Genomic DNA, 24,761 nt, shown 5'->3' on the forward strand with positions numbered 1-24,761 from the left:
GACGTCTGGAGTGTCCTACTTAGCTTGCTGCCACCGCGATCACCGCGATCCGACCCTGGAGAAGCGGCTGATGGTGCATGAATGAATATTCTCATGCTTATTTTAAAATATTGCTCGTAAAATTGTCTTCCATTGACAGATGTTGCTTATTTCAAGCAAGTGCACTGGTTTCATGATTATAAGACTTATTTCAAGACATTTACTCTAAAGGCTTTCTTGTTTTAAGGTTCCGCCTTGTTTAGGGAAAATTCCTCGTTGCAAGTGTGAATCAAGTGCACCTTTAAGTGCACCTTCTTGAAATGAGCTTTATTATCTGTCTGTACCAGCAATATCCTGAAATGAGCTTTTCAGACTAAAATACCTTGCTAAGCATTTCTTTTGTTTTCGTAAACCAGTTGTAATTTGTGCTCGGCTTTCCCGGCAGCGACTCCACCAACACTCACTCATTTGCTCTGGATGTGCTGAATTTAAATGGGACGTACTAAACGCGCGTTTGATGCTGGCATGTGGTGTTTCTCCTGTTCATCTACCGGCCGGCCTTTTTGTGGATAGGATTTGATTCCTTATGTTGATTCTCACGGTGTTGTTTAAGGTGGTTGCTAGTCGTGAGAGGTGCCGTGCCGTTCCTTCAGTTCCTCTGTTAAGAGGAACTTGGCGGTAAACCGCAACGTAAGACGTTATCTCAGGGGCGTTAAGGAAGCTGCTGTATGTAAACATCTTGGTGGTTTGTCACGTTGGAAGAAGGCACTCTCATTTGAAGGTCAGTAAAACTGTTTAGGGGCGGCACAGTGGCGTAGTGGTTAGCGCGGTCGCCTCACAGCAAGATCCTGGGTTCGAGCCCCGGGGTAGTCCAACCTTGGGGGGCGTTCCGGGTCGTCCTCTGTGTGGAGTTTGTATGTTCTCCCCGTGTCTGTGTGGGTTTCCTCCGGGGGCTCTGGTTTACTCCTACAGACACCCACCATCTTGGGGTGTCCGGGTGGCATGGCGGTCTATGCTGTTGTCTGCCACCACTGGAATCGCTGGTTTGAATCCCCGTGTTACCTCCGGCTTGGTTGGGCGCCCCTACAGACACAATAGGCCGTGTCTGTGGGTGGGAAGCCGGATGTGGGTATGTGTCCTGGTCGCTGCACTAGCGCCTCCTCTGGTCGGTCGTGGCACCTGTTGGGGAGAGGAGGGGGAACTGGGGGGAATAGTGTGATCCTCCCATGCGGTACTACGTCCCCCTGGCGAAACTCCTCACAGTCAGGTGAAAAGAGCGGCTGGTGACGCCACATGTATGGGAGGAGGAATGTGGTAGTCTGCAGCCCTCCCCAGATCGGCAGAGCGGCGACAGGGATGGCTCGGAAGAATGGGGTAATTGGACGGGTACAATTGGGGAGAAAAAGGGGGGGGTTAATAAAAAAAGAAAAACACCCACCGTCTTCGGGGCCTGTTGACTGTCAGATTAGTTTTTGTTGAGGCGGTCGCGAGTGTCATCAGAGTTTGTTTGTTCTCACGCTTCACAGCGAAGAGAACAAACCATCTCGCCATAATTAGAGGCCCGGGCTGCCACATTTCAGTCGCTGACATCACAGAGCAAATTAACATGTCCCATATTTATCTCTGGTGTTGGCCCGCCTGACGGCGTCGGCCCGCCTGACAGTGTCGGCTGAGTCAGCTGCCCTGTGTGACTGCAGCGGATTGTGATTTTTTTCTTCTTCTGTCTTTTAATAGATCACTTTTTAATAGACACCCTGGTGGGCGTCAGTCTTCTCCGTGCTGGCTCAGACAGACAGGCAGAGGAAAAGCTGTAGGAATGACCCAGATGGGGCTGGCGGGGTTAACCGGGGCGGTTAGCATTAATTATGTGGTTTCCCAAAGATGTTTCATGTCAAAATACCCCCAAATAGATAAGGTATTACGGAAGGGGGCTGATAGAGGTGTGGTTTTTAGAGGGCGAAGTGGTTGAGGTCAAAATGATCATAAGCGTTATTTTGCTTCATAAACGCATGATTTTATTCCATAGGAATTGTTGAAAAGTTTATTCTCATTTACTGTTCTCTCAAAGTTTCTCATGATTCACAACATAATTCCATAACACAATCCTATCTACTGTTTTATCTATCTAGACATAGATAGATATGTATAGATATATAGCTATAGATATATGTAGATATATAGATACACACATATATATCTATACGTGTGTGTGTGTGTGTGTGTGTGTGTGTGTGTACACGTTTGTGTATGTGATCTGCTCATACAGTCTCACTTCATAATTGAGTTTTTCTACACTTAAACTGCAGTTCCCTCTCTGAAAAAATTTTCCCATTCCATCCTGGACGTTCTTCAGTGTCTGTAGTTGTAGTTCTGCAGCGTGTGTCTTGTCATTTTCGTCTGTGGTGTTGGTAAGGGACGTGGTAAGGAAAGTGTTACATTTGATCAAATTTGTCGCTCTTCTAAAATTGCCCCACAAGCTATGGTCTGATAAAGGAAGTAATAGTGAAACTATTCAAACTACATTATTTTGATCATTTCTGTATCTTACCATTTATTACTTTTGATAACATGTTGTGTCAGTTGGTATGAGCGGGCATCACATCATGTTGTGTCGGTTGGTATGATTTAGCATCACATCATGTTGTGTCGGTTGGTATGATTTAGCATCACATCAAGTTGTCGGTTGGTATGAGTGAGCATCACATCATGTGTCGGTTGGTATGATTTAGCATCACATCAAGTTGTCGGTTGGTATGAGCGAGCATCACATCATGTTGTGTCGGTTGGTATGATTTAGCATCACATCATGTTGTGTCGGTTGGTATGACTTAACATCACATCTGGTTGTGTCGGTTGGTATGACTTAGCATCACATCATGTTGTGTCGGTTGGTATGAGTTAGCATCACATCTGGTTGTGTGGGTTGGTATGAGTTAGCATCAAATCAAGTTGTGTCGGTTGGTATGACTTAGCATCACATCATGTTGTGTCAGTTGGTATGAGTTAGCATCACATCATGTTGTGTCGGTTGGTATGAGTTAGCATCACATCTGGTTATGTTGGTTGGTATGAGTTAGCATCACATGTTGTGTCGGTTGGTATGAGTTAGCATCACATCATGTTGTGTCGGTTGGTATGAGTTAGCATCACATCTGGTTGTGTCTGCTGGTATGAGTTAGCATCACATCATGTTGTGTCGGTTGGTATGAGTTAGCATCACATCTGGTTGTGTCGGTTGGTATGAGTTAGCATCACATCATGTTGTGTCGGTTGGTATGAGTTAGCATCACATCATGTCGTGTCGGTTGGTATGAGTTAGCATCACATCATGTTGTGTCGGTTGGTATGAGTTAGCATCACATCATGTTGTGTCGGTTGGTATGAGTTAGCATCACATCTGGTTATGTTGGTTGGTATGAGTTAGCATCACATGTTGTGTCGGTTGGTATGAGTTAGCATCACATCTGGTTGTGTCGGTTGGTATGAGTTAGCATCACATCTGGTTGTGTCTGTTGGTATGAGTTAGCGTCACATCATGTTGTGTCGGTTTGTATGAGTTAGCATCACATCATGTTGTGTCGGTTGGTATGAGTTAGCATCACATCATGTTGTGTCGGTTGGTATGAGTTAGCATCACATCATGTCGTGTCGGTTGGTATGAGTTAGCATCACATCATGTCGTGTCGGTTGGTATGAGTTAGCATCACATCATGTTGTGTCGGTTGGTATGAGTTAGCATCACAGCATGTGTTGGTTGGTATGAGTTAGCATCAAATCATGTTGTGTCGGGTGGTATGAGTTAGCATCACATCTGGTTGTGTCGGTTTGTATGAGTTAGCATCACATCAAGCAGGTAAAATTCGTAGTAGTTGAACGTCGTTCAACAAGTAAGACAGAATTCTAATCAAATTAAATTCTTGCTTGTTTTGTTGCGGACCTTCCGCTTCCCTGTAACAAAACATTTGGCGGTCCCGGGCCCTCAGTTTGGGACCCAGCCGCCATTTCTGATGCAGGAAGCATCTTTGGTATTTATTGCCATGTAGTCGTGCAGGATGGAGACCTGATGGAGGATAATGAAATGAGGAAAATAAGCCGTCTGTCATCTCGGCGTCTCCATGACGGCCTCGCAGGAAATGAGGTCAGAATGACTTCCTCTCCTAACGACAGCCTAATTCGTTTATTGGCCACAGGCGCTACAGTCTTATCACCTGTATAGTAAAAATGTTTTCCTTGTCGACGGCAGCTTGTAAATTTTACTGCCTGCCCCGCCGCCCCTGGCCCGCCCCCGCCCCCGTCCCCAGCATCATAAATCCAGGGGAACTTTTTACAGAGTCCTGTGTTTTCCACAGGACTATATTATTTTCTACTCCACCAGCTTTACAGAACTTGCTGTGCAGATTTATGTCATGCATTATGCATGGAGGTCCATGGGAGGCCTGGCCCTCAGGCAGACCTCGGGACCCCAGTGAAAGTTGGATGGAGGTCTGAAACGAGAAGCGAGGGGAGCTGCCATCGCTGCCTCCACAGGGTTAAAATGCCACCGGCCAGCCTTGTGGGTGGGTGGAGGGGTTATGGGGTATTCATATTAGCAATGCTGCCCACATACATCTGAGTGACACGGAGACCTTTGGAAACAAGGCAGCACGTTAAGGTGAGGCACTAGCTTGAGCCTCCGACTGTCTCAAGACACTTTCAAGACCACTTGAAATGAAAACGTATTTATTCTTAAGCTCGGTAGCTCATCTCCCCAGCCACATTATGCTTCTATTCAACCTATATTAAAAAAAATATTGCAAGAAATATGTACTTTTTTTATACTCCCTGCCCCTTTTCTCTCCAATTGTACTTGGCCAATTACCCCACTCTTCCGAGCCGTCCCGGTCTCTGCTCCACCCCCTCTGCTGATCCGGGGGAGGGCTGCAGACTACCACATGCCTCCTCCCATACATGTGGAGTCACCAGCTCCTTCTTTTCAGCTGACAGTGAGGAGTGTCACCAGGGGGACGTAGTGCATGGGAGGATCACGCTATTCCCCCTAGTTCCCCCTCCCCCCCAAACAGGTGCCCCAACTGACCAGAGGAGGCGCTAGTACAGCGACCAGGACACATACCCACACCCGGCTTCCCACCCGCAGACAGCCAATAGTGTCTGTAGGGACGCCCGACCAAGCCGGAGGTAACACGGGGACTCGAACCGGCGATCCCTGTGTTGGTAGGCAACGGGATAGACCGCTACGTTACCTGGGCGCCCCCCCGGCTCCCCGATTTTCCATCTGGAGTTCAAACACTTGTTTGTCTCATCCAGCAGCGTGGCCCGCCGTCTCCGCCGTCTCCGCAGCATCACCCCTTCATCCTCCCACAATGCTGCTCTGCTGCAAAAAAACCCTGACAACGCACACAGCAGCCCTTTCTCCCCTCTCCCAGAGGAAGGAAGTCTATTGAGCAGCACATTTTTACAACCACCCCCCCCCCCAAAAAAATAACTTTAATGACATTTCTCAGATGTTGTTTTTTCCCTCTCGTTTAGTTTGAATGAGAGGAACATTAAAAGAAAATGAAAAAAGGAACATTCACATGCAAACGTCTTGGGGTGGATTCCCCTGGCGTCCTCTAAATGCTACCCAGCCATGCCCTCCTGCTTCTTCTCTCCTGTTGCCTCCGTGTTGTTGCAGAGACTGGAGTTTGGGGTATTTTTTTTTTTTGTTTTTTGGGAGACTTCTCTTGTGGGTTGAACAAAGAGACATGAGCTCTCATGTTGGCCGTCTGTACCCTGAATAATGCATCCCATGGCCTGTTCTCCTCACATCCCCGCCAAGACAAACATGTACACACATGCACTGTGGCATCAGAGAAGGAAGCCACGTGGGCTTCCGGCGGTGTGTTGTGCAGAAGAAGTGAATAAAGAAAGAAAAGAAAAGAACTAGAAGACGGGAGTGGAAAGTGAGCCAACTTCGGTCCGAAACTTGAGTTTGTTAAAAGAAAATGGTCGCGACAACAGACAAATCTTATTCTTCTTGTACCTCCTGCCCCCCTCTCTCTGCACAATGGCGGGGTGATGGGGGCTCAGCGGTTGAGGAATGTCCTTGTTCTTTGTGCATTCTCTCTTCTGGCAGGTTTGTGCTGGCAGGCAGCCAGGCCGTTCCCCTTAGTTCAGACAATGAAGACGGACAGACAGACACAAAGGCATTAAACCGGGATTGACAGCCCTCACCTTTCAACCCCACCCCCCCCCACCGCCGCCACCACCTCCATTTTCTTCTCCGGCACCACTGCAATTAGTCGTCGTCTGCAGAGATCCGGTGCTCTGGAGACAAAATGTCAGCTGTTGTTGACGGAGCCTCCTGACATCTGGACCTGTGCGCTGCTTAAGGTGGCTCCACTGTAATTTGAACGGCAGTAATAAAAGCAGACGGGAAGAGGGGCGCCTCTGAAGCCGAGTGGTTACAGTGCATACCACATGGTCGCAACCATCACCAGCCAGTGTCATTTGTTGTCATACCACTCTCTCACCCCCCCCCCCCCTTTCCTGTCTGCCTCCACTGTCACTAGCCAATAAAGGTATAAAACAATCTTTAAAAAAAAAACAAAAGAAAGGAAAGAGAGAGAGAGGTAGGCCGGGTCTACAGCTGGGCGTTTTGGCCTGATTTCCCTGTTAAAGTACTTGCATGGTTAATGTTTAGCCCCAATATGGCCCACATCTGCAGTTATCTTACGGCCCACATTTGGCCTTGAATGACGGCGTTGACCCAGGGTGAGTGTGGCTGCCTCAACTCAGCCACACTTGGGCCACATCTGACCCACATAGTATGTGCTGTAACCCAAGTCAAGCCCGGTTCATTACATTTGGGCTATGTCTTGCCCACACAACACTTGCCATAACCCCCGTCAGGCCTGGCTTATGACATGTGGGCCACGTCTGGCCCACACAACAGTTGCCAGTGCTGTAACTGAGCCGTAAGTACCAAAAGTGCCCCAGATGAGGCCCAAATGTCTACTATCTGGGGAGCACTTCGGTACTTCGTACCTTCGATGCCTAATCTTTCAGGGGGAATAATTGCAGGGGGCTAATTGTGTGAAAAATGGCCTTTGGCGTCTGGCAGGTTTTTGGTTCTCGTGTTGTGAGGCGAGGTGGATTGGACCAGTCACCCAAGTTTGGGGCCGCCGAAGTGCGTTTCTGCAGCAGTAGTGCGCCCAAGACGCCGGGTTTCTACTGCAGCTAATAGTTAGAAACAATAAAGTCAATGCCGTGGAGGAATTGATCCGCCCGGTAATAGTCTGTGTGAAAGGGCTTGCGGCTTTCTTTGGATCCTAATGAGGAACCTGATAGAGGAGCAGTCGTGTCCTCCCGATGACTTTGGTTACCACCCATGAATAGGAGATCATCGCTTTTTATGTGACGTCCAGGGAGCGAGAGAGAGCGAGACTTCATGGCGGTTCCTTTAATTCTGAGCCATCGTATAGATCCTATTCACCTCAGTGAATGGGATCTTGTCTTTTCTTTCTGGACCTTTCTTTTCCAAATGCAAAGTGAAGCATTCATTCAGTTCAAAGGATTCACAGGTCTACAGAGGATCCTCTTCTCATTACGGAAGACTGTCTGCCCCCGTCCCCTTTGTTTTCTAAAGACACAAAGAAACACAAGTGTCTGTCTGGACTGATGCCATCAAAGACAGTTGAATCAGTTCATCTGGACACAACGTTTATTGACCGATATGTTTCATCACTCATCTACGTGACCTCTTCAGTGTCAACTGACCGCACGTATCCCCACCCTTATAAACAATACAGCGACATAATGATCTAAACCAACGACCGGTTTCATTTGCACATTGGCGTGACCATTAAGTAGCGTTTCAAAGGCGATGTGTACTATTCGCAGAGGGTGGGGGAATAGTTGCAATCACAGCATTGTGTGACAGATGTAGCCCCCCCCCCCCCGGTTCAGGGATGGTCGTTCCCTCTTCATATAGATGTTAGGATAACCACACGTAACCAGGGCCTGTTTAATGCGAGATTTCTCCCCTTCCCTAGCTGCTGTGTTGGTGGGGATGTTGTCAGCTCGATTATCCTAACTGGGCATATGTTAAAGCCAGGAAGACGCCCAAACAGTGCACCAGTCAGTCGAAGAGAGGAGAAGCACAACAGCTACCTAAGCGTAAACCGGTGGCGATTCTGTATATGGCGGGAGTGTCGGAAAAGCTGAGATGCGTATTTTCCAAACACTGCATCTCAGTAGCTTTCAAACCCCAAAACACGCTGTGCAAGAAACTGGTCCACCCCAAGGATCATGTCCCCTGACACAAACAGAGCAATATAGTGTACCCTGTTAGGTGCCAGGAGGATCACCGTGACTTGTACATTGGGGAAACTAAACAGATGCCGGCCAAGAGCATGGCACAACACAGGAGAGCTAACACGTCAGGCCAGGACTCCACAGTCTACACCATCTACAGGCCAGTGGCCATTCTTTCAAGGATGAGGATGTGCACAACCTTGAGAGGGAGGAACGCTGGTTAGAACAGGGAGTGGGAGTCATAGAGGCCATCTATGTGAAGAGGGAACGACCATCCCTGAACCGAGGGGGGGGGGGGGCAAGAGTACATCTGTCGCCATCTTACAATGCTGTGATTGCAACCATTCCCCAACCGTCTGTGAATAGTACACACGGCCATTGAAACTCTAGTTAATGATCACGGCAGTTTGCATATGAAACCTATCGTTGGTTTGGGTCGTTTTGCAACCGTATTGTTTGTAAGGGTGGGATACCTGCAGTCAGCTGAGACTGAAGAGGTCACTCACCCCTTGTCCACTGCATGGTACTGGCTCACCTCGACTCTGCTCTATTCGACTCTACTCGCTTTACTTTTTGGGATTTGGTTTTCCGCCGCAGATAGTCTCCCCTCACGGTGAAGCCCCGCTGGTCATTTGTGGGTGTGTTGACTAGTTTTTTATTTATATTTAGATAAATATAAATAAATATACATGTATTTATATTTATATTTCATTTATTTATTTATTTATAGTGGTATTTTCATGTCACCTTTTAGTATCGGCTCAGCTCGCTTGGAACCTTGACGGAGGTGGTACCAAAAAAAGTACCAGGTACTATCACTAACTTCTGCCCGATGGAAAACCAAAAGAAGCAAGTAGAGTTGAGTCGAGTCGAGTCGAGCCGGTACCATGCAGTGGAAAAGGGGCATTAGATGAGTGATGACACGTTTCTCTCAGTAAACATTGTGTCCAGATGAACTGATTCACCTGTCTGTGATCTTCTTACCTGTCTGTGATCTTCTTACCTGTGTGTGATCTTCTTACCTGTCTGTGATCTTCTTACCTGCAGTATTGAGCATCGAGACAGAGGTGGTCAGTTCCATCTTTCATATTGCCTCTTAAACCAGTTTTATATACAAGCTTTGTTTTTTTTATTTTACACCCCTTTTGTTATTTCATATCCATTTTACTGCTGTTGGGGTCTTCCAAATTTATTCGTTTTTTTTTTTTTTTAGTACTACTGAGGTTCCTTTTTTATTGCTTACCTCATTATTTTCCACCTCTTCGTGTTATTGTCTGGGGATAAAAACTGAGGTGTTACTTTAAAAAGTACTGTTTACAGTTTTTCTTGTATTTGCGGGTAATATTATTAGCTCTGTTGTCTCATATATATGTATCACTGGCTTCAAAGTAGTGTCACCCGGGGCTGTAGCGGCACGGCGGCGGCGGTGTTTACCAGGATTAGTGTCAGAGTGAAGAGTAAGCACAAACTGCAGGTAGCACCAAGGAAGAGCCCTGCACAGTGTCTGCTCAGTTTAGACGCTCGTCTCAACACAGTTTCCTCCGAGTTCGAACCCCGACGGCTCCGTAATGCGCTCTCTAGCCATGCACACAAAAAAAACAAGTGAAAATTCAAACCAGTGATTCGGAGCGGTCAGAATAAACCCGGCGAGGCTGCAGTGACCTCTGGAAAGGTCAGGGGTCTGCCCTGCACGCCGGCGCACAAAAGAGCCGTTGAGTGGAACAGGTGAAAGTGGGCCAGCTTTGGATTTTCTGCTGTGGAGAGGGGAGAGGACCACTTGTGGTGTTTCTTTTTCTTTCTTTTCCCTGTTTAAGGGGATTGGGGGTCTTGTGTTCTGAGCTCAGTTCACAGATTACCAAGCGTGGCGTTCTGTCACGTACGCACCCGCATGCTGACTGTGCAGCCGGTTTGAGGATGGGGACAACGTGACGACGTTAGATTTCCTGAGTTACCTCGGTTTTGAAATATATTTTATTTTCTAAATTTCCCATGTATGAAAGGCTCAAAATGATCACTCCAGGAGGACGGTTTGATCACTGCCAGCCGGATTATTTAAAGAGCGGTGATACAGGAATTATGTATATTATACCCAGTAACCTCATGCTGGGGGGCAACCATGCTGTGCCTCTGCTGTGCCTCCGCTGTGCCTCCGCTGTTCCTCCGCTGTGCCTCCGCTGTTCCTGTATCAACTGTCCAGGGTGTCTCCCCGCCTGCCGCCGAGTGGCTGCTGGGATAGGCTCCAGCATCCCGGCGACCCTGAGAGCAGGATAAGCAGTTTGGATGATGGACAACTTGTCCATCCTACAAGCAATTTGCTTGGCAACAAATGAAAAAGCCCTGGATTTGGTTTCAATGGGATGTGCCTGAAGCCAAGTCGTTGTTTTGCAAGTCACAAGTAGGTTTCAAGTCTTGGCGTTCAAAACCTGAATCAAGTCTCTAGTCATGAACTTTGAGCCACAAATTCTAATCAAGCCATAATGTGCTCTTTACCAAATTTAAACCGTTTAAAAATGAAAATTTGATAAGTACAATAAACATATGCAGATGATGCATGCTTTTTTGATATTTGTATTTGTTACTATCCAAATACATTTTATATTTCTATAGAAATTGTTTAGCTGTGAGAGACAATATCATGCAAACAGAAATACTTTTTTCATGAAATAAGGGCAACCGCACATCATAAACAAGTAGTGTAAACACTGAAACAACAACCAGCACTGCCTTTCCTCATGGACCAATTCAGCAAAACCTCTGCCTGCCCTGTGCACAGCATGTCTTCCCTGTTTTCACTTACAACTCTCTCCTCACACACTTTCTCTCTCGCTCGCCCCTCCCTCCGCTCTCTTGCCTAACCACACACCAAGCCATAGAGATGGAGGAGAGGGTGGGGAGGGAGATGGTCACCGTGTCAGTAACGTGTGTCAGTGGGTGTAAGAACAGCGCTGACGTCAGGCTGCCGCTGGTCATCCAGCTGTGGCAGATAGCTAACATCACATAGGCTGACTTCATAACACAACATTACGCTACCAAACCCTACCCATCATGATGCTGAGCTGTGCTGAGAGCTCTCTGCAACACCCTGACCCCCAGCTAGCTAACTGCTGCTATCAACTAAACCCCAGCTAGCTAACTGCTGTTATCGACTAAACCCAGCTAGCTAACTGCTGCTATCAACTAAACCCCAGCTAGCTAACTGCTGCTATCAACTAAACCCAGCTACCTAACTGCTGTTATCGACTAAACCCAGCTAGCTAACTGCTGTTATCAACTAAACCCCAGCTAGCTAACTGCTGTTATCAACTAAACCCCAGATAGCTAACTGCTGTTATCAACTAAACCCCAGGTAGCTAACTGCTGTTATCAACTAAACCCCAGCTAGCTAACTGCTGTTATCAACAAAACCCCGGCTAGCTAACTGCTGCTATCAGCTAAACCCCAGCTAGCTAACTGCTGTTATCAACTAAACCCCAGCTAGCTAACTGCTTTTATCAACTGAACCCAGCTAGCTAACTGCTGTTATCAACTGAACCCCAGCTAGCTAACTACTCTTATCAACTGAACCCAGCTAGCTAACTGCTGTTATCAACTAAACCCCAGCTAGCTAACTGCTTTTATCAACTGAACCCAGCTAGCTAACTGCTGTTATCAACTGAACCCCAGCTAGCTAACTAGTCTTATCAACTGAACCCAGCTAGCTAACTGCTGTTATCAACTTACTGGTCTTCTGCAGCCTCAAACGACGAACCAAACTGTCGTTGCGTCTCCATCTGTAATTTTCAGTCCGCATGTTTTGCGCATTGACGCAGTGGTTAGCGCCGTCAGCCTCACAGCAAGAAGGTCCTGGGTTCGAGCCCCGGGGTTGTCCGACCTTGGGGGTTGTCCCAGGTCGTCCTCTGTGTGGAACGTGCATGTTCTCCCCGTGTCCATGTGGGTTTCCTCCGGGTGCTCCAGTTTCCCCCCACAGTCCAAAGACATGTAGGTCAGGAGAATCAGCCAAACTAACTTGTCCCTAGGTTTTTGTGTGTCGGCCCTGTGATGGACTGGCAGCCTGTCCAGGGTGTCTCCCCGCCTGCTGCCCAATGACTGCTGGGATAGGCTCCAGCATCCTGCGACCCAAATTGGAATAAGCGGCTTGGATCATGGATGGCTGGATGGATGTTTTGCACATTGCAATCCGTTTTTTGTTGATGACGGCATAGTCTTCGTACACCAGTGTTAGAATCTTCGGTAACATGTTTCGACGTCTTTCTTCCTTTTTTATTCCCCCCTGTTGTATCCGGCGGATTACCCCACTCTTCCGAGCCGCCCTGGTCTCAGCCCAACCCCCTCTGCCGAACCGGGGAGGGCTGCAGACTACCACATGCCTCCTCCGATACATGTGGAGTCTCCAGCCGCTTCTTTTCACCTGACAGTGAGGAGTTTAATTTCTTGCATCACTCTCAAATTTAAATATGAATTATTCAGTCCCTTGAAAAACTGATGGAGATGCACAGATAATGAGAGTGAGAGCCTGTCTTTCTGGTGTGTGTGAGGATCTGTTGTGTTTCTGCTCAGAAGATAAACTCACCTCCATTTGATCGGTACTGGCATGTTGACCGCCATGATGCAATTCAGCCCATTTTTCTCCCTCGATGACTTGTTCTTTCTGCCCGGGGGGGGGGGGTCTTCTCTTGGACTCCTTAATTACACGGTACAACCTTCTCCAAGTTCTCTGTACTGTTTGGGGGATGAAAGGACCAGAGGGCAGGAAGTGTGGAACGGAAAGTACAGACCAGCGACCGTGAGTCACTCATGACCCCGGGGCCGGCGCCTCCCTGACCCGCGGCGCCTGATGCAGAAGAGCGCCTAAATAGCTATGTTTACATGTAGTCAGTAATCTTATTAAGGTGATACTGCAGTTAAGGGGTCTATGTTGTGTACGCAGTAATCTCTCTTCAGTAATCTGGGTTTACGAGACCCGTTACATACACGTGTTAGGACACACAAGTTACAATGTGGGATCTCAGAATGTCTCCGTTTCTGTGTTTTAGCCCATCCCAAAACTTTAGGATTCCCCCTCCCTTTTTCTCCCCAATTGTATCTTGCCAATTACCCCACTCTTCCAAGCCGTCCCGGTCTCTGCTCCACCCTCTCTGCTGATCCAGGGAGGGCTGCAGACTACCACATGCCTCCTCCCATACATGTGGAGTCACCAGCCGCTTCTCTTCACCTGACAGTGAGGAGTTTCACCAGGGGGACGTAGCACATGGGAGGATCACACTATTCCCCCCAGTTCCCCCTCCGCCCTGAACAGGCGTCCCCGACCGACTGAACAGAGGAGGCGCAGACATGGCCAATTGTGTCTGTAGGGACGCCCAACCAAGCCGGAGGTAACACGGGGAATTGAACCAGCGATCCCCATGTTGGTAGGCAATGGAATAGACCGTAACGCCACCCAGATGACCCAAAACTTGAGGGTTTTAAGCTATTTCATTTTATTGATCGGAGTGTTTGTTGTTTCAATCTTGCAACAGAAATGTGGTTCTGTACTGCTACTTTCCATGTCATGGTTTGTCTCTCTTTTATGGATCAGATGCCAGCGGGAATCCAGAACTTTTCTGGGGATACGCAGATCAGAGCTCCGGTAGAGTTGACACAAACTAGCCTGGGAACTAGCCTGGAAATGCTAATTTGTCTGGCTCTTCTGAGTTTATTTTTGATTCCCAAGGGACGTCATCAACGGGCGAAGACCAAAAAGCCTCTGAACAGCATTGGGAAGGCCTACGACAGTCAGAGGAACGAAACGTGCGATGCCGTAGTGCAGCTGTTTGTTATTCTCTTAGAGAAAATATCCCGTCAAGTTGGGCGGTGCGGTGGTTAGCGCGGTCGCCTCAGAGCAAGAATGTCATGGGTTCAAACCCCGGGGTAGTCCAACCTTGGGGGTCGTCCCGGGTCGTCCTCTGTGTGGAGTTTGCATGTTCTTCCTGTGTTTGCGTGGGTTTCCGCCGGGGGCTCCGGTTTCCTCCCACAGTCCAAAGACATGTAGGTCAGGTGGATCGGACATACTAAATTGCCCCTAGGTGTGAATTTGTGTGAATGTGTGTGGGCCTTGTGATGGCCTGGCGGCCTGTCCAGGGTGTCTCCCCGCCTGCTGCCCAGTGACTGCTGGGATAGGCTCCAGCATCCCCGCCACCCTGAGAGCAGGATAAGTGGTTTGGATAATGGATGCAAGGACGGATACCGTCAAGTTCGTGTAATACTGTCGTGATAGCGGGTTCAACTTACCTTTCCACATCAGCGGCAGCCGACGGCTCTCCTCTCTACCTCGGCATTATTTCTTTTCCCACCCGCATTCCTAGAAGACCCGCCCCTACTCTGCCTCTGCTAACCCTATCCCTAATCCCAACCTAACCCCAACCTTAACCAACACAACCAGGGGATGCAATGAGGAAGAGTTCCCGGAATGCGGGTGAGGGGAAAAAAAAACAAGGCTTACGTCATTGTATGAAACCCGTCCCGTGTTAGATGAACGGTTGTGATTGGCCCGACCCGGGCAAGGTGGGCTGATAATCTGTCTGAACGGGAGGTTGGCCAGACGTGTATGCCGGGACAAATGTCAAACATGACCTGGCAGATTCATCCGGTTCCCAGGCTCGATACAAACCACAGTAATTCACATGACTGACAACAAACCCAGCTGTGTTAACCTCATTATGCTGGTGTTGATTAACAACTGAATTTGATTAGCACAGCTTGATGAAGGGGTTTACAGGGCAGTTGCAATAATCAAATAATCGTGTTGTTATTATCCAAGCTGATTATCCCAGTCGGGGGTCACTGGAAGCTGGAGCCTATCCCAGCAGTCACTGGGTGGCATGCGGGGAGACACCCTGGACAGGCCATCACACAGGACCCCCACACACATTCACACCTAGGGACAATTTGGTACGACCGAGTCACCTGACCTACATGTCTTTGGACCGTGGGAGGAAACCGGAGCCCCCGGAGGAAACCCACGCAGACACGGGGAGAACATGCAAACTCCACACAGAGGACAACCCGGGACGACCCCCAAGGCTGGACTACCCCGGGGCTCAAACCCAGGACCTTCTTGCTGTGAGGCGACCGCGCTAACCGCTAGCCACTGTGCCGCATGTTACTAACGATGACTAATGATCCTCATATCCACATCACTAATGATCGTTTATCACTATTCATCTGCTGTGTAAATATCTTATGAAGGCACCTGCAGTCCCGCCCCTAATTATTCATCTGGAGGTATTCACTCAACAGTACTGCGATATTAGGGTTTGTCCACCTTGTCCAGCTCTGGTTTGTTTTGAAAGGTGAACGAAGCGCCTTGCAAAATGTGTTTGTGTTTGTACTTGGGTTGCCGTCAGCATTTTGCTGGATCTTAAACTCACCATCTGTGCTGCTGGCCTTCGTCAGACGACTCAGTCAGCAGGACGGTCGTTGGCAGGATGGCGGCGCCGGAGAGAAAGCTTTTGTCTCTTACTAAGATAAGAAAACACAACCCCCGACCATTCCCGAACAAGCATTCATGACATTCGCACACCTGTTTGCCTCGACTGACGAAATCAGCAGTTCCAGAACGGAACAGAGCAGATGTGTTGGACTCGGGTCAGAACCAACCAACAAACCGTTCAGTGCGGAGAATAGGTGTTAACAACGGGGACTCGTCCCGAGACAAGTCTTTTCACTCCCGCCTCGTACTCCTTGCTAACTTTGCAGCACAAAAGGCCGTTTGCGGTGGAGTTCTGGCCCCAGAACCGGGCGGCCGTGACCAGGAGGCCTCGAGGCCCCGTCATGCTGTGGAAGTCCTCCAAAGCCACCCAACGCCTTCCAGAAAGCGGGCCCTTTGTTCTCCCTTATTTGTTCCCCTTTCGTATCTACTGTGACTCCGCCGTCCTCGCTGAAGGTCCGGAGTGTAAGACCCGCCTAACTCCACCTTTCTGGGCTGCTGCCCGTTTTCACCACGATAAAAATAAACAAGTCTGAGTCTTAAAACCGCACAGAAATATCGTATCGGTGTGTTTAAGTCATCGAGATTGTCGATCTCGGCGGCACGGTGGCGCAGTGGTTAGCACGGTCGCCTCACAGCAAGAAGGTCCTGGGTTCGAGCCCCGGGGTTGTCCAACCTTGGGGGTCGTTCTGGGTCGTCCTCTGTGTGGAGTTTGCATGTTCTCCCCGTGTCTGCGTGGGTTTTGTCCCATAGTCCAAAGACATGCAGGTCAGCTGAGTCGGCCGTACTAAATTGCCCCTAGGTGTGAATATGTGTGTGTGTGTGTGTGTGCGCCATGTTTTTCTATTGTCCCCATTAGGATAGAAAAACCAGAAGCTGCCTACTTTGTGGGCCATTTTATGGGGCCCCACAAGTAAAAGGGTCTGTTTTAGGGTTAGGACTTGGTTTTAGGGTTAGAGTTAGGTTAAGGTTAGGGTAAGGGTTAGGGTTAGGTTAAGGTTAGGGTAAGGGTTAGGTAAGGGTTAAGGTTAGGGTAAGGGTTAGGTAAGGGTTAGGGTTAGGGTAAGGGTTAGGGTTAGGCATGTAGTTTGCGTGGTTAAGGTTAGGGTTAAGGGCTAGGAAATGAATGTAGTCAATGGGGGGGGCCCCACAAGTATAGATTTGCGAGTGTGTGTGTGAGATGGTCCTGGCGGCCTGTCCAGGGTGTCTTCCCGCCTGCCACCCATTGCCTGCTGGGATAGGCTCCAGCATCCCCGCCACCCTGAGAGCGGGATAAGCGGTTCGGATAATGGATGGATGGATGGATGGATGGATGGACTGTTAATCCCGATTTAAGATCTTGTTTCAAGAAATCTGGTTGAAATATCTCACTGCGCCGGCAATTTTCCTTCCTCGTTTCGCACATTTTCTTGCTCGCTTTTTGTCTCAGTTTTGTCATGTTGTTTTTGCAGCGTTAACACAGCGGGTTCTAACTCCTGATGCTGGCAAACACACAAGGAACGGATAACCGTGACAGCAAATAATGACTCAGTTCCCATTGTGATGCTGCTTTAGGGAGCTGTTAGGATGGAAGGTTTCACATTTTTTTCATTCCAAATATTAGACAGGTGGTACAGTGGTTAGCCCGGTCGCCTCACAGCAAGAAGGTCCTGGGTTCAAGCCCCGGGGTAGTCCACCCTTGGGGGTCGTCCCGGGTCGTCCTCTGTGTGGAGTTTGCGTGTTCTCCTCGTGTCTGTGTGGGTTTCCTCCGGGTTCTCCGGTTTCCTCCCACAGTCCAAAGACATGTAGGTCAGGTGACTCGGCCGTACTGAATTGTCTCTAGATGTGAAGCAGTGGCGGCTGGTGCTAAAAAAAATGGGGGGGGGGTGTCGCAATTTAGCTTAGCGCAAGCACACCTGACAGCTGCTTTAATGTCCACACAGTCACAGAGTTATTAAGAAGGACAGTGTAGCCTATAGATCGTAGATGGTGGATGATTGACAGTTGAGACGAGGCGTGGTGGTGGGTGTGAACATGATTGACAGCCACGAGAATTGTCCAATCACATTAGATCAAAAAACATTAAAACAATACCAGTTCACTGCCAATAAAAGTGGGGGTGTCTGGGGCAGCACAGAACTGCGCCCCCTGGAAAATCTGAAGAAACCAATCAGACAGCAGCCTCGGGTCACCTGCTCGCCACAGGTTCGAGGGCTTACATAAGGTCTGGTTTGGCCGGCGCCCCTCAACCAGGAAGTATATGTATTCAGACAGGAAGTATATGTATTCAGACAGGAAGTATATGTATTCAGACAGAAACCAACCAAATAGCATCTGAACCAGTACTTAATGCTACTGACAGGTGCTCACAGACTGAAAACACTTTTATTTCATCGTTATTATACAACTAAATTATATTTGACATGTTTAAGTAGATTTTCATCTCTTGATATTTGAAGGGGGCGGCACCCCAGCGCCCTGTACTGGCCAGCCAGCACTGGTGTTAATGTGTGGGTGTGGGCCCTGTGATGGCCTGGCGGCCTGTCCAGGGTGTCTCCTCGCCTGCCGCCCAATGACTGCTGGGATAGGCTCCAGCATCCCCGCCACCCCGAGAGCAGGACAAGCGGTTCGGATAATGGATGGGCGGATGTTAGACAGGATCCCGTGTCAGAAATGTTGTGTATTACCTTGTGGCTCTCTGAAATCATCTTGCAAACCTCCACTTAGGATTTCAACCCCCTGGTCGATAAACCAATGCCAAACCACAAAACACCCCCACCTCCACCTCCACCTCCACCTCCACCTGGCCTTCCACACCGCCGGGGGTGTAACCAAACTCCGGCTCTGCAAGGGAGCTTTGCACAGACATTCACAGACAAAGAATCCACTCAGTTGTTTACAACCTCTGTCTGTAGTCATCTCCACCCGGAGGAGAGGGGTGGTAGAGGAGAGAGAGAGAGATGGGAGGGAGGCAGCGAGAGAGAGGAGAGGAGAGAGACTAACAGAGCGAGAGGGAGAGGTGGAAGAGAGACGGAGATACACAGAGAGAATGAAAGAGAGCGAGAGGGAGAGAGAGAAGGTGGGTGAGATATGGAGGCACAGAGAGGGAGGTGGAAGGAGACGGGAGCGAGTGAGACAGAGGGAGGTACGGAGATGGACACAGTGAGAGAGAGGGAATGGGAAGATGGGGGGGGGTGATGTGAGAGTTAGAGTCAGAGATATTGACAGTCAGAGGGAGATATACAGAGAGAGACGGGGGCTTTACAATCGGCGCTGTCGGAAGGAGGCTCTCTGACCCGGCTCTGACAGGTTGCCGACGTGAAAGCGGAGTTGTGATGTCTCGGAGGACGCTCGCCGCAGGGGGACGCACAGGAAGCAGGGCTGCGATGGCAGGCGGGCGGGAGTTCGGATGGGGTTAACGGGTGATGTTGGAGTTGATATATGAGTCGCTATCGGAACCTGGGCGGCACGGTGGCGCAGTGGTTAGCGCGGTCGCCTCACAGCCAGAAGGTCCTGGGTTCGAGCCCCGGGGTAGTCCAACCTTGGAGGTCGTCCCGGGTCGTCCTCTGCGTGGGTTTCCTCCGGGGGCTCCGGTTTCCTCCCACAGTCCAAAGACATGTAGGTCAGGTGAAAGGAGCAAGATAAGCGGTTCGGATAATGGATGGATGGATGGACTGTTAGCTTATTTTATCTTTGGTCGTCATCAGGAGTCTTCGTGTTAACAAGTTAGATTCCCTGTATGTGAAAACTCAACGCTCACTTGGCTGGAAACAGTTTGCGAGTCCATCAGCACCGACGTTACCCATGATGCTTTGCTGTTTGTGTGTGAGTGCGTGTGAAATCTCAAAGGCCTGAGAAATGTGCGCCGCCATTTGCCAGGGCAGCACTTTGTCCTGAGGTGATTTGTGCTGACAGGCGACCCCCCCCCCCCCCAACATCCCTTTTCCATCTGTTCTGCTCCTCATGGCAGGGGGGGAGAGAGAGAGAGAGAGGGGTCACCTCCTCTGTTGTTGTAGTTGTAGCTGTCTCTCCTGTCCGGCCGCTCAGACGGGGGTATACGAGGGTGGAGGAGGTCTCAAGAGGCGTGACAGGTGAATACTGCAGGCGAGGCGCCGCCGAGGTTGCAGGAGACAGATTTCCACAGTGTTGGCTTGTGTTTGATGGTCGACCTTCAGATTCCTCCTGGGAGATGTCCGGATGGCTCCCCCCCCCCCCCCCGCCGCCTTCTTCTCCCAAGTCTCTCTCGAAGTCTCTCTATGAACACCTCGGTTTCTGAACTTGTTGTCGGGAGTTATAGATCCAGGCAGTGTGAGATTGGGCGGATGGTTTAACAACAGCTCTGGGGTTTGAGCAAGGCAGGGGAATGTTTAGGAGTGACGGATCGAGAGAGGAAGAGAGAGATTTTCCTTCTCTCCCCACCCTGACCTTTACGTTAGAGCAGGAGAAAACACTTCCAGTTGGCTTTTGGATTATTTTTCTAAAGCCCTGTGTGATGGTCTGGTGGCCGGTCCAGGGTGTCTCCCCGCCTGTCGCCCAGTGACTGCTGGGATAGGCTCCAGCACCCCCGCAACCCTGGGAGCGGGATAAGCAGTTTGGATAATGGACGGATGGAATATTTTTCTAAATCCGAGGCTATTCTGCACCTCTGAAACCTTCGGTTTTCCTCGAGCAGGAGGTGTCCAGGTGGTTGGCGGTCGATTCCGTTGCCTACCAGCATGGGGATCGCCGGATCAAATCCCCGTGTTACCTCCGGCTTGGTCGGGCGTCCCTACAGGCACAATTGGCCGTGTCTGCAGGTGGGAAGCCGGATGTGGGTATGTGTCCTGGTCGCTGCACTAGCGCCTCCTCTGGTCGGTCGGGGCGCATGTTTGAGGGGGGGGAATAGCGTGATCCTCACACGCGCTACGCCCCCCTGGTGAAACTCCTCACTGTCAGGTGATAAGAAGTGGCCGGTGACTCCACATGTATGGGAGGAGGGAGGCGTGTGGTAGTCTGCAGCCCTCCCCGGGTCAGCAGAGGGGGTGGAGCAGCGACCGGGACTCCTCGGAAGAGTGGGGTAATTGGCTGGGTGCAGTTGGGGAGAAAAAGGGGGGAAAAAATTCTCGAGCAGAAGTTGAAGGAGGGAATTTATGGGGCGGCATGGCTCAGGAGGTAAAGCCTGTCGTCTAGTAATCGGAGGGTCGCTGGTTTGATACTTGACTCCTCCGGGGAGCGTGTGGAAGTGTCCTTGAGTAAGACGCTAAACCCCTTAACTGCTCCTGATGAGCAGGTCGGTGCCTTGCGTGGCAGCCTCCACCATCAGTGCCTGAATGTGTGTGTGAATGGGTGGATGCGAGGCTTGGGTATCCACTGTAAAGCGCCTGCAGTGGTCGGTAGACTAGAAAACCTCCGTATCAACGCAGTCCACTTACCATTACCCCCCCCCGCTCCCCTTCTCCTCCTCCTCTGAACCTCCTCCCACTGAGAGAGTGATGATGAGGAGAAGGAGGAGCGATTCAGGGAGGAAAAGGCCAAATCTCCAGCGTTCGGCTGCCGAGCGCTGGAAGTCGGGCTTATCGCCAGCTCCGCACCGCTGCTGTGTGAGACTGAACCACCGACCTTTGGTACCGAGAGGAAAGACGGGGACGGCGGAATAAAGACGCCGAGCGACGGGGCGAGGAATTTAGTCACGTTGGTGGCGACCGCCCGGAAATATCTGTGTGTGTGTTTAAAAAGTCAAAGTTAAAATCCTGAACACTTGTCTTTTCTGTTCTACTCACTGTAGTATGTAGTACTAGTATCTGTTGTACTAGTATCTGTTGCTAAAGTATCTGTTGCTAAAGTATCTGCTGGTAAAGGTCTTCTACTAGCTTGTTGTGTCATATCTGCTTTTTAGACACCACGACTTCACTTCTTCGCCACGGTGGCGCAGTGGTTAGCGCGGTCGCCTCACAGCAAGAAGGTCCTGGGTTCGAGCCCCGGGGTGGTCCAACCTTGGGGGTCGTCCCGGGTCGTCCTCTGTGAGGAGCTTGCATGTTCTCCCTGTTTCCTCCGGTTTCCTCCCACAGTCCATAGACATGTAGGTCAGGTGAATCGCCCGTACTAAATTGTCCCTAGGTGTGATTGTGTGGGGGGGGTGGGGGGGTGTGGGGGGGGCTGTGCACCCTGGACAGGCCGGCCTGTCCAGGGTGCCCCCCCGCCTGCTGCCCAATAACTGCTGGGATAGGCTCCAGCCTCCCCACGGCCCTGAGAGCAGGATAGGCGGTTCGGATAACGGACGGATAGAACCTCACTTCTTCAAACTCAACACCACTTGCCTTCTTCTTCCTCGTTTTGGCTGCTGTGATGAAGATGGAAAACACAAAGGCCTCCCAGACACCAACCACTCAAACCGACATTCAACTAGAATGATTTGCATATCTGTGGATCAGCTGTTGTCTGAAACACGCCAGAGAGGGAAGTATCAACCACGACACGTGTTTGCATGGGAGTTTTTTGGGGGGGGGGTGTAGCTTTAAGGTGCGCACGTCTGGGTGGCATGTGTAGTCCTGAATCGGGTCATCGAGGGGGGGGGGCTGCCCATTGTTCTGGTGGCCCGTTATTCCCGAGACCCCGGTACTCAGAAAAATGTCCGGTTGGACTGAAAGCCCGTTTGACTGACAGCCCGTTACCCTGCAGACAGAAGCCCACTGGTCCGACAGAACACGCTCTGCCTGAGGGTTCTGCCCTTACCGTTGCAGTGTGTTCTGGCGCACAAACACCAAGACCCCCTTTACTGCTAGCCGGCGTGCCGTAATAGGCGATGTAACGTGATGTCGTCTCTGCACCACACGCGCTACGTCCCCCTGGCAAAACCCCTCGCTGTCCGGGGAAAAGAAGCGACCGGTGACCCCACGTGTAACGGAGGAGGCGTGTGGTAGTCTGCAGCCCTCCCCGGATCGGCGGAGGGGGTGGAGCAGCGATTGGGACAGCTCGGAAAAGCGGGGTAATCGGACGGGTATACTTGGGGAGAGAAAGGGGGGGAAATAAATGGGGGAATAAATAAAGTGGCTTTCGTCTCATACAGATAGACTGATCGACCTGGAGATACAGAACAAGAGGTTCATGGATAGACTATAAGATGGATGGATGGATGGATGGATGGAAAGGTGGATGGATAGATAGTTGCATGTATGGATAGGCAGACTGCTAGATAGATAGATAGCTGGATAGATCGGTGGATGGGTGGATGATGGATAAACAGACTCGACAGATGGATTGATCGATGTTAGGTGTGCAGTCTGATGTCAGGTCTCTTCTTTATTCCCCACCATCCGGAGCTTGTTAAAGCCTTCGCTTGTCAAATTTGCTCCACATGCTTGATATATTTCACCTTGACTGGAACCTGAGTTGAACTGTAAACACACACACACACACACACACACACACACACACACACACACACACACACACACACACACACACACACACACACACGACTTCATGCTCCGGTGGAAAAGCATGTGAGCCATGCAGGATAAATACAGTCTGGTACATTAGCCGTTTCCTTTACGAGGCCAGAGGCCAGCTGGCTGGCGGTGTCATGTTTGTTGGTCATATATATATATATATATATATATATATATATATATATATATATAAATAATTATAGTCCACAGCCATCATGTAAGGCCCGACCACCTCCTGCCACGCCCACTCATCAATGACAGGGATGCATTCCTCCCTCTATTGTCATTGTGTGTGTGTGTGTGTGTGTGTGTGTGTGTGTGTGTGTTTGTACCCAGTTTTGTGTGAGGATATGAAGGCAGTGCTTCAACTTTTTTATTTTTATCATTTCCTGAAGTAAGGAACATGAGGCTGGTGGACTTTATTTCACCTGATTATGTTACAAAGTGAATATTTAGTTACAAAGTGAATATTGAGTTACAACGTGAATCTTTATCAGAATATCAGATTTTCAGAATACTTTATTCATCTCTGAGGGGAAATTGGGTAAACTAAAGCCAATTTAGTTACAAAGTGAATATTTAGTTACAAAGTGAATATTGAGTTACAACGTGAATCTTTACCAGAATATCAGATTTTCAGAATACTTTATTCATCTCTGAGGGGAAATTGGGTAAACTAAAGCCAATTTAGTTACAAAGTGAATATTTAGTTACAGAGTGAATATTTAGTTACAGAGTGAAGGTTAAAATAGCCGTCATATTCTCTGCATGGCGCCCGCCTGCAGCTGTTTTTTTTTCTTTCTTTTTTTTTGCCGGGGCCTGGGAAGCCTTCGCCACCAAAATAATCTGAGCGGCTGGTGGTAATCACAGAGCTTTACTATATATGGATGGATGGATGTGGATGGACGGATGGATGGATGGGTGGATGGGTGGGTGGGTGGATAAATGGGGCACATTTCACACACACAGGCGGTTTAGTTTAGTCGACTTTAATTGAATTGGATCACTTTTGCTGGACAGCAGGCTGATAAAAGCCAAGAACAAACTGTTGAAAGAAGAAAAAAAAAGCTTAAAAGGAGAACTGAGAAAAGGAGAGAAAAAGAAGAGAGGAATGCGGTAGGGATGTTCATGACTGATTTGTACACAATGTCATTAAAAACCCCAACGTGCTTCATAATAAACATCATCCTAGATGAAAAAGAATAAGACCCCAAAAACAACAAGAACAAGTGGATGAAGTAAACGAATATGAATTCACGTTTAGATGCGCTGTACGGAGGACAGGGAGGTGGAGGACAGTTAGACAGAATATTAAGAAGGAGGTACGTCCTACTTTTCTCATCATAGCCGTCCTTAAGTCATGAATTCTTCTGGAAAGAGGTTGTAAAACGTGTTTTATCTGTGATTCAGTATGTGACAGAAATAGGATGGTGATACAGGTAGAGAGAGAGAGACAGAGGGAGATAGAGTGAGACAGAGAGCGAGTGAGAGACAGACAGACAGACAGACAGAAAGCAAGTGAGAGACAGTGAAACAGAGTGAAAGAGAGAGTAAAAGAGAGCGAGACAGAGATCAGCATTCACTTGAAAAGCAATGGTTCCTCTCATGCTTTTGTCTAT

The 24,761-nt window shown here is 49.4% G+C and overlaps 1 protein-coding gene across 1 annotated transcript in view; it reads left to right on the forward strand.

Annotated features, from left to right (window-relative positions):
• Window positions 1-20,854: 20,854 nt before the first annotated feature.
• The window catches only part of fras1 (Fraser extracellular matrix complex subunit 1), a 333,688-nt gene continuing 329,781 nt past the window's right edge, over window positions 20,855-24,761 (forward strand). Inside the window, exons 1-2 of the mRNA XM_056280308.1 lie at window positions 20,855-20,866; window positions 21,183-21,318. Coding sequence (XP_056136283.1) covers window positions 20,855-20,866; window positions 21,183-21,318 — 148 coding nt within the window. The remainder of the gene's footprint in view (window positions 20,867-21,182; window positions 21,319-24,761) is intronic.

Source organism: Lampris incognitus, chromosome 1 (genome assembly GCF_029633865.1).
Source record: "Lampris incognitus isolate fLamInc1 chromosome 1, fLamInc1.hap2, whole genome shotgun sequence".
Classification (NCBI taxonomy): Eukaryota; Metazoa; Chordata; class Actinopteri; order Lampriformes; family Lampridae; genus Lampris; species Lampris incognitus.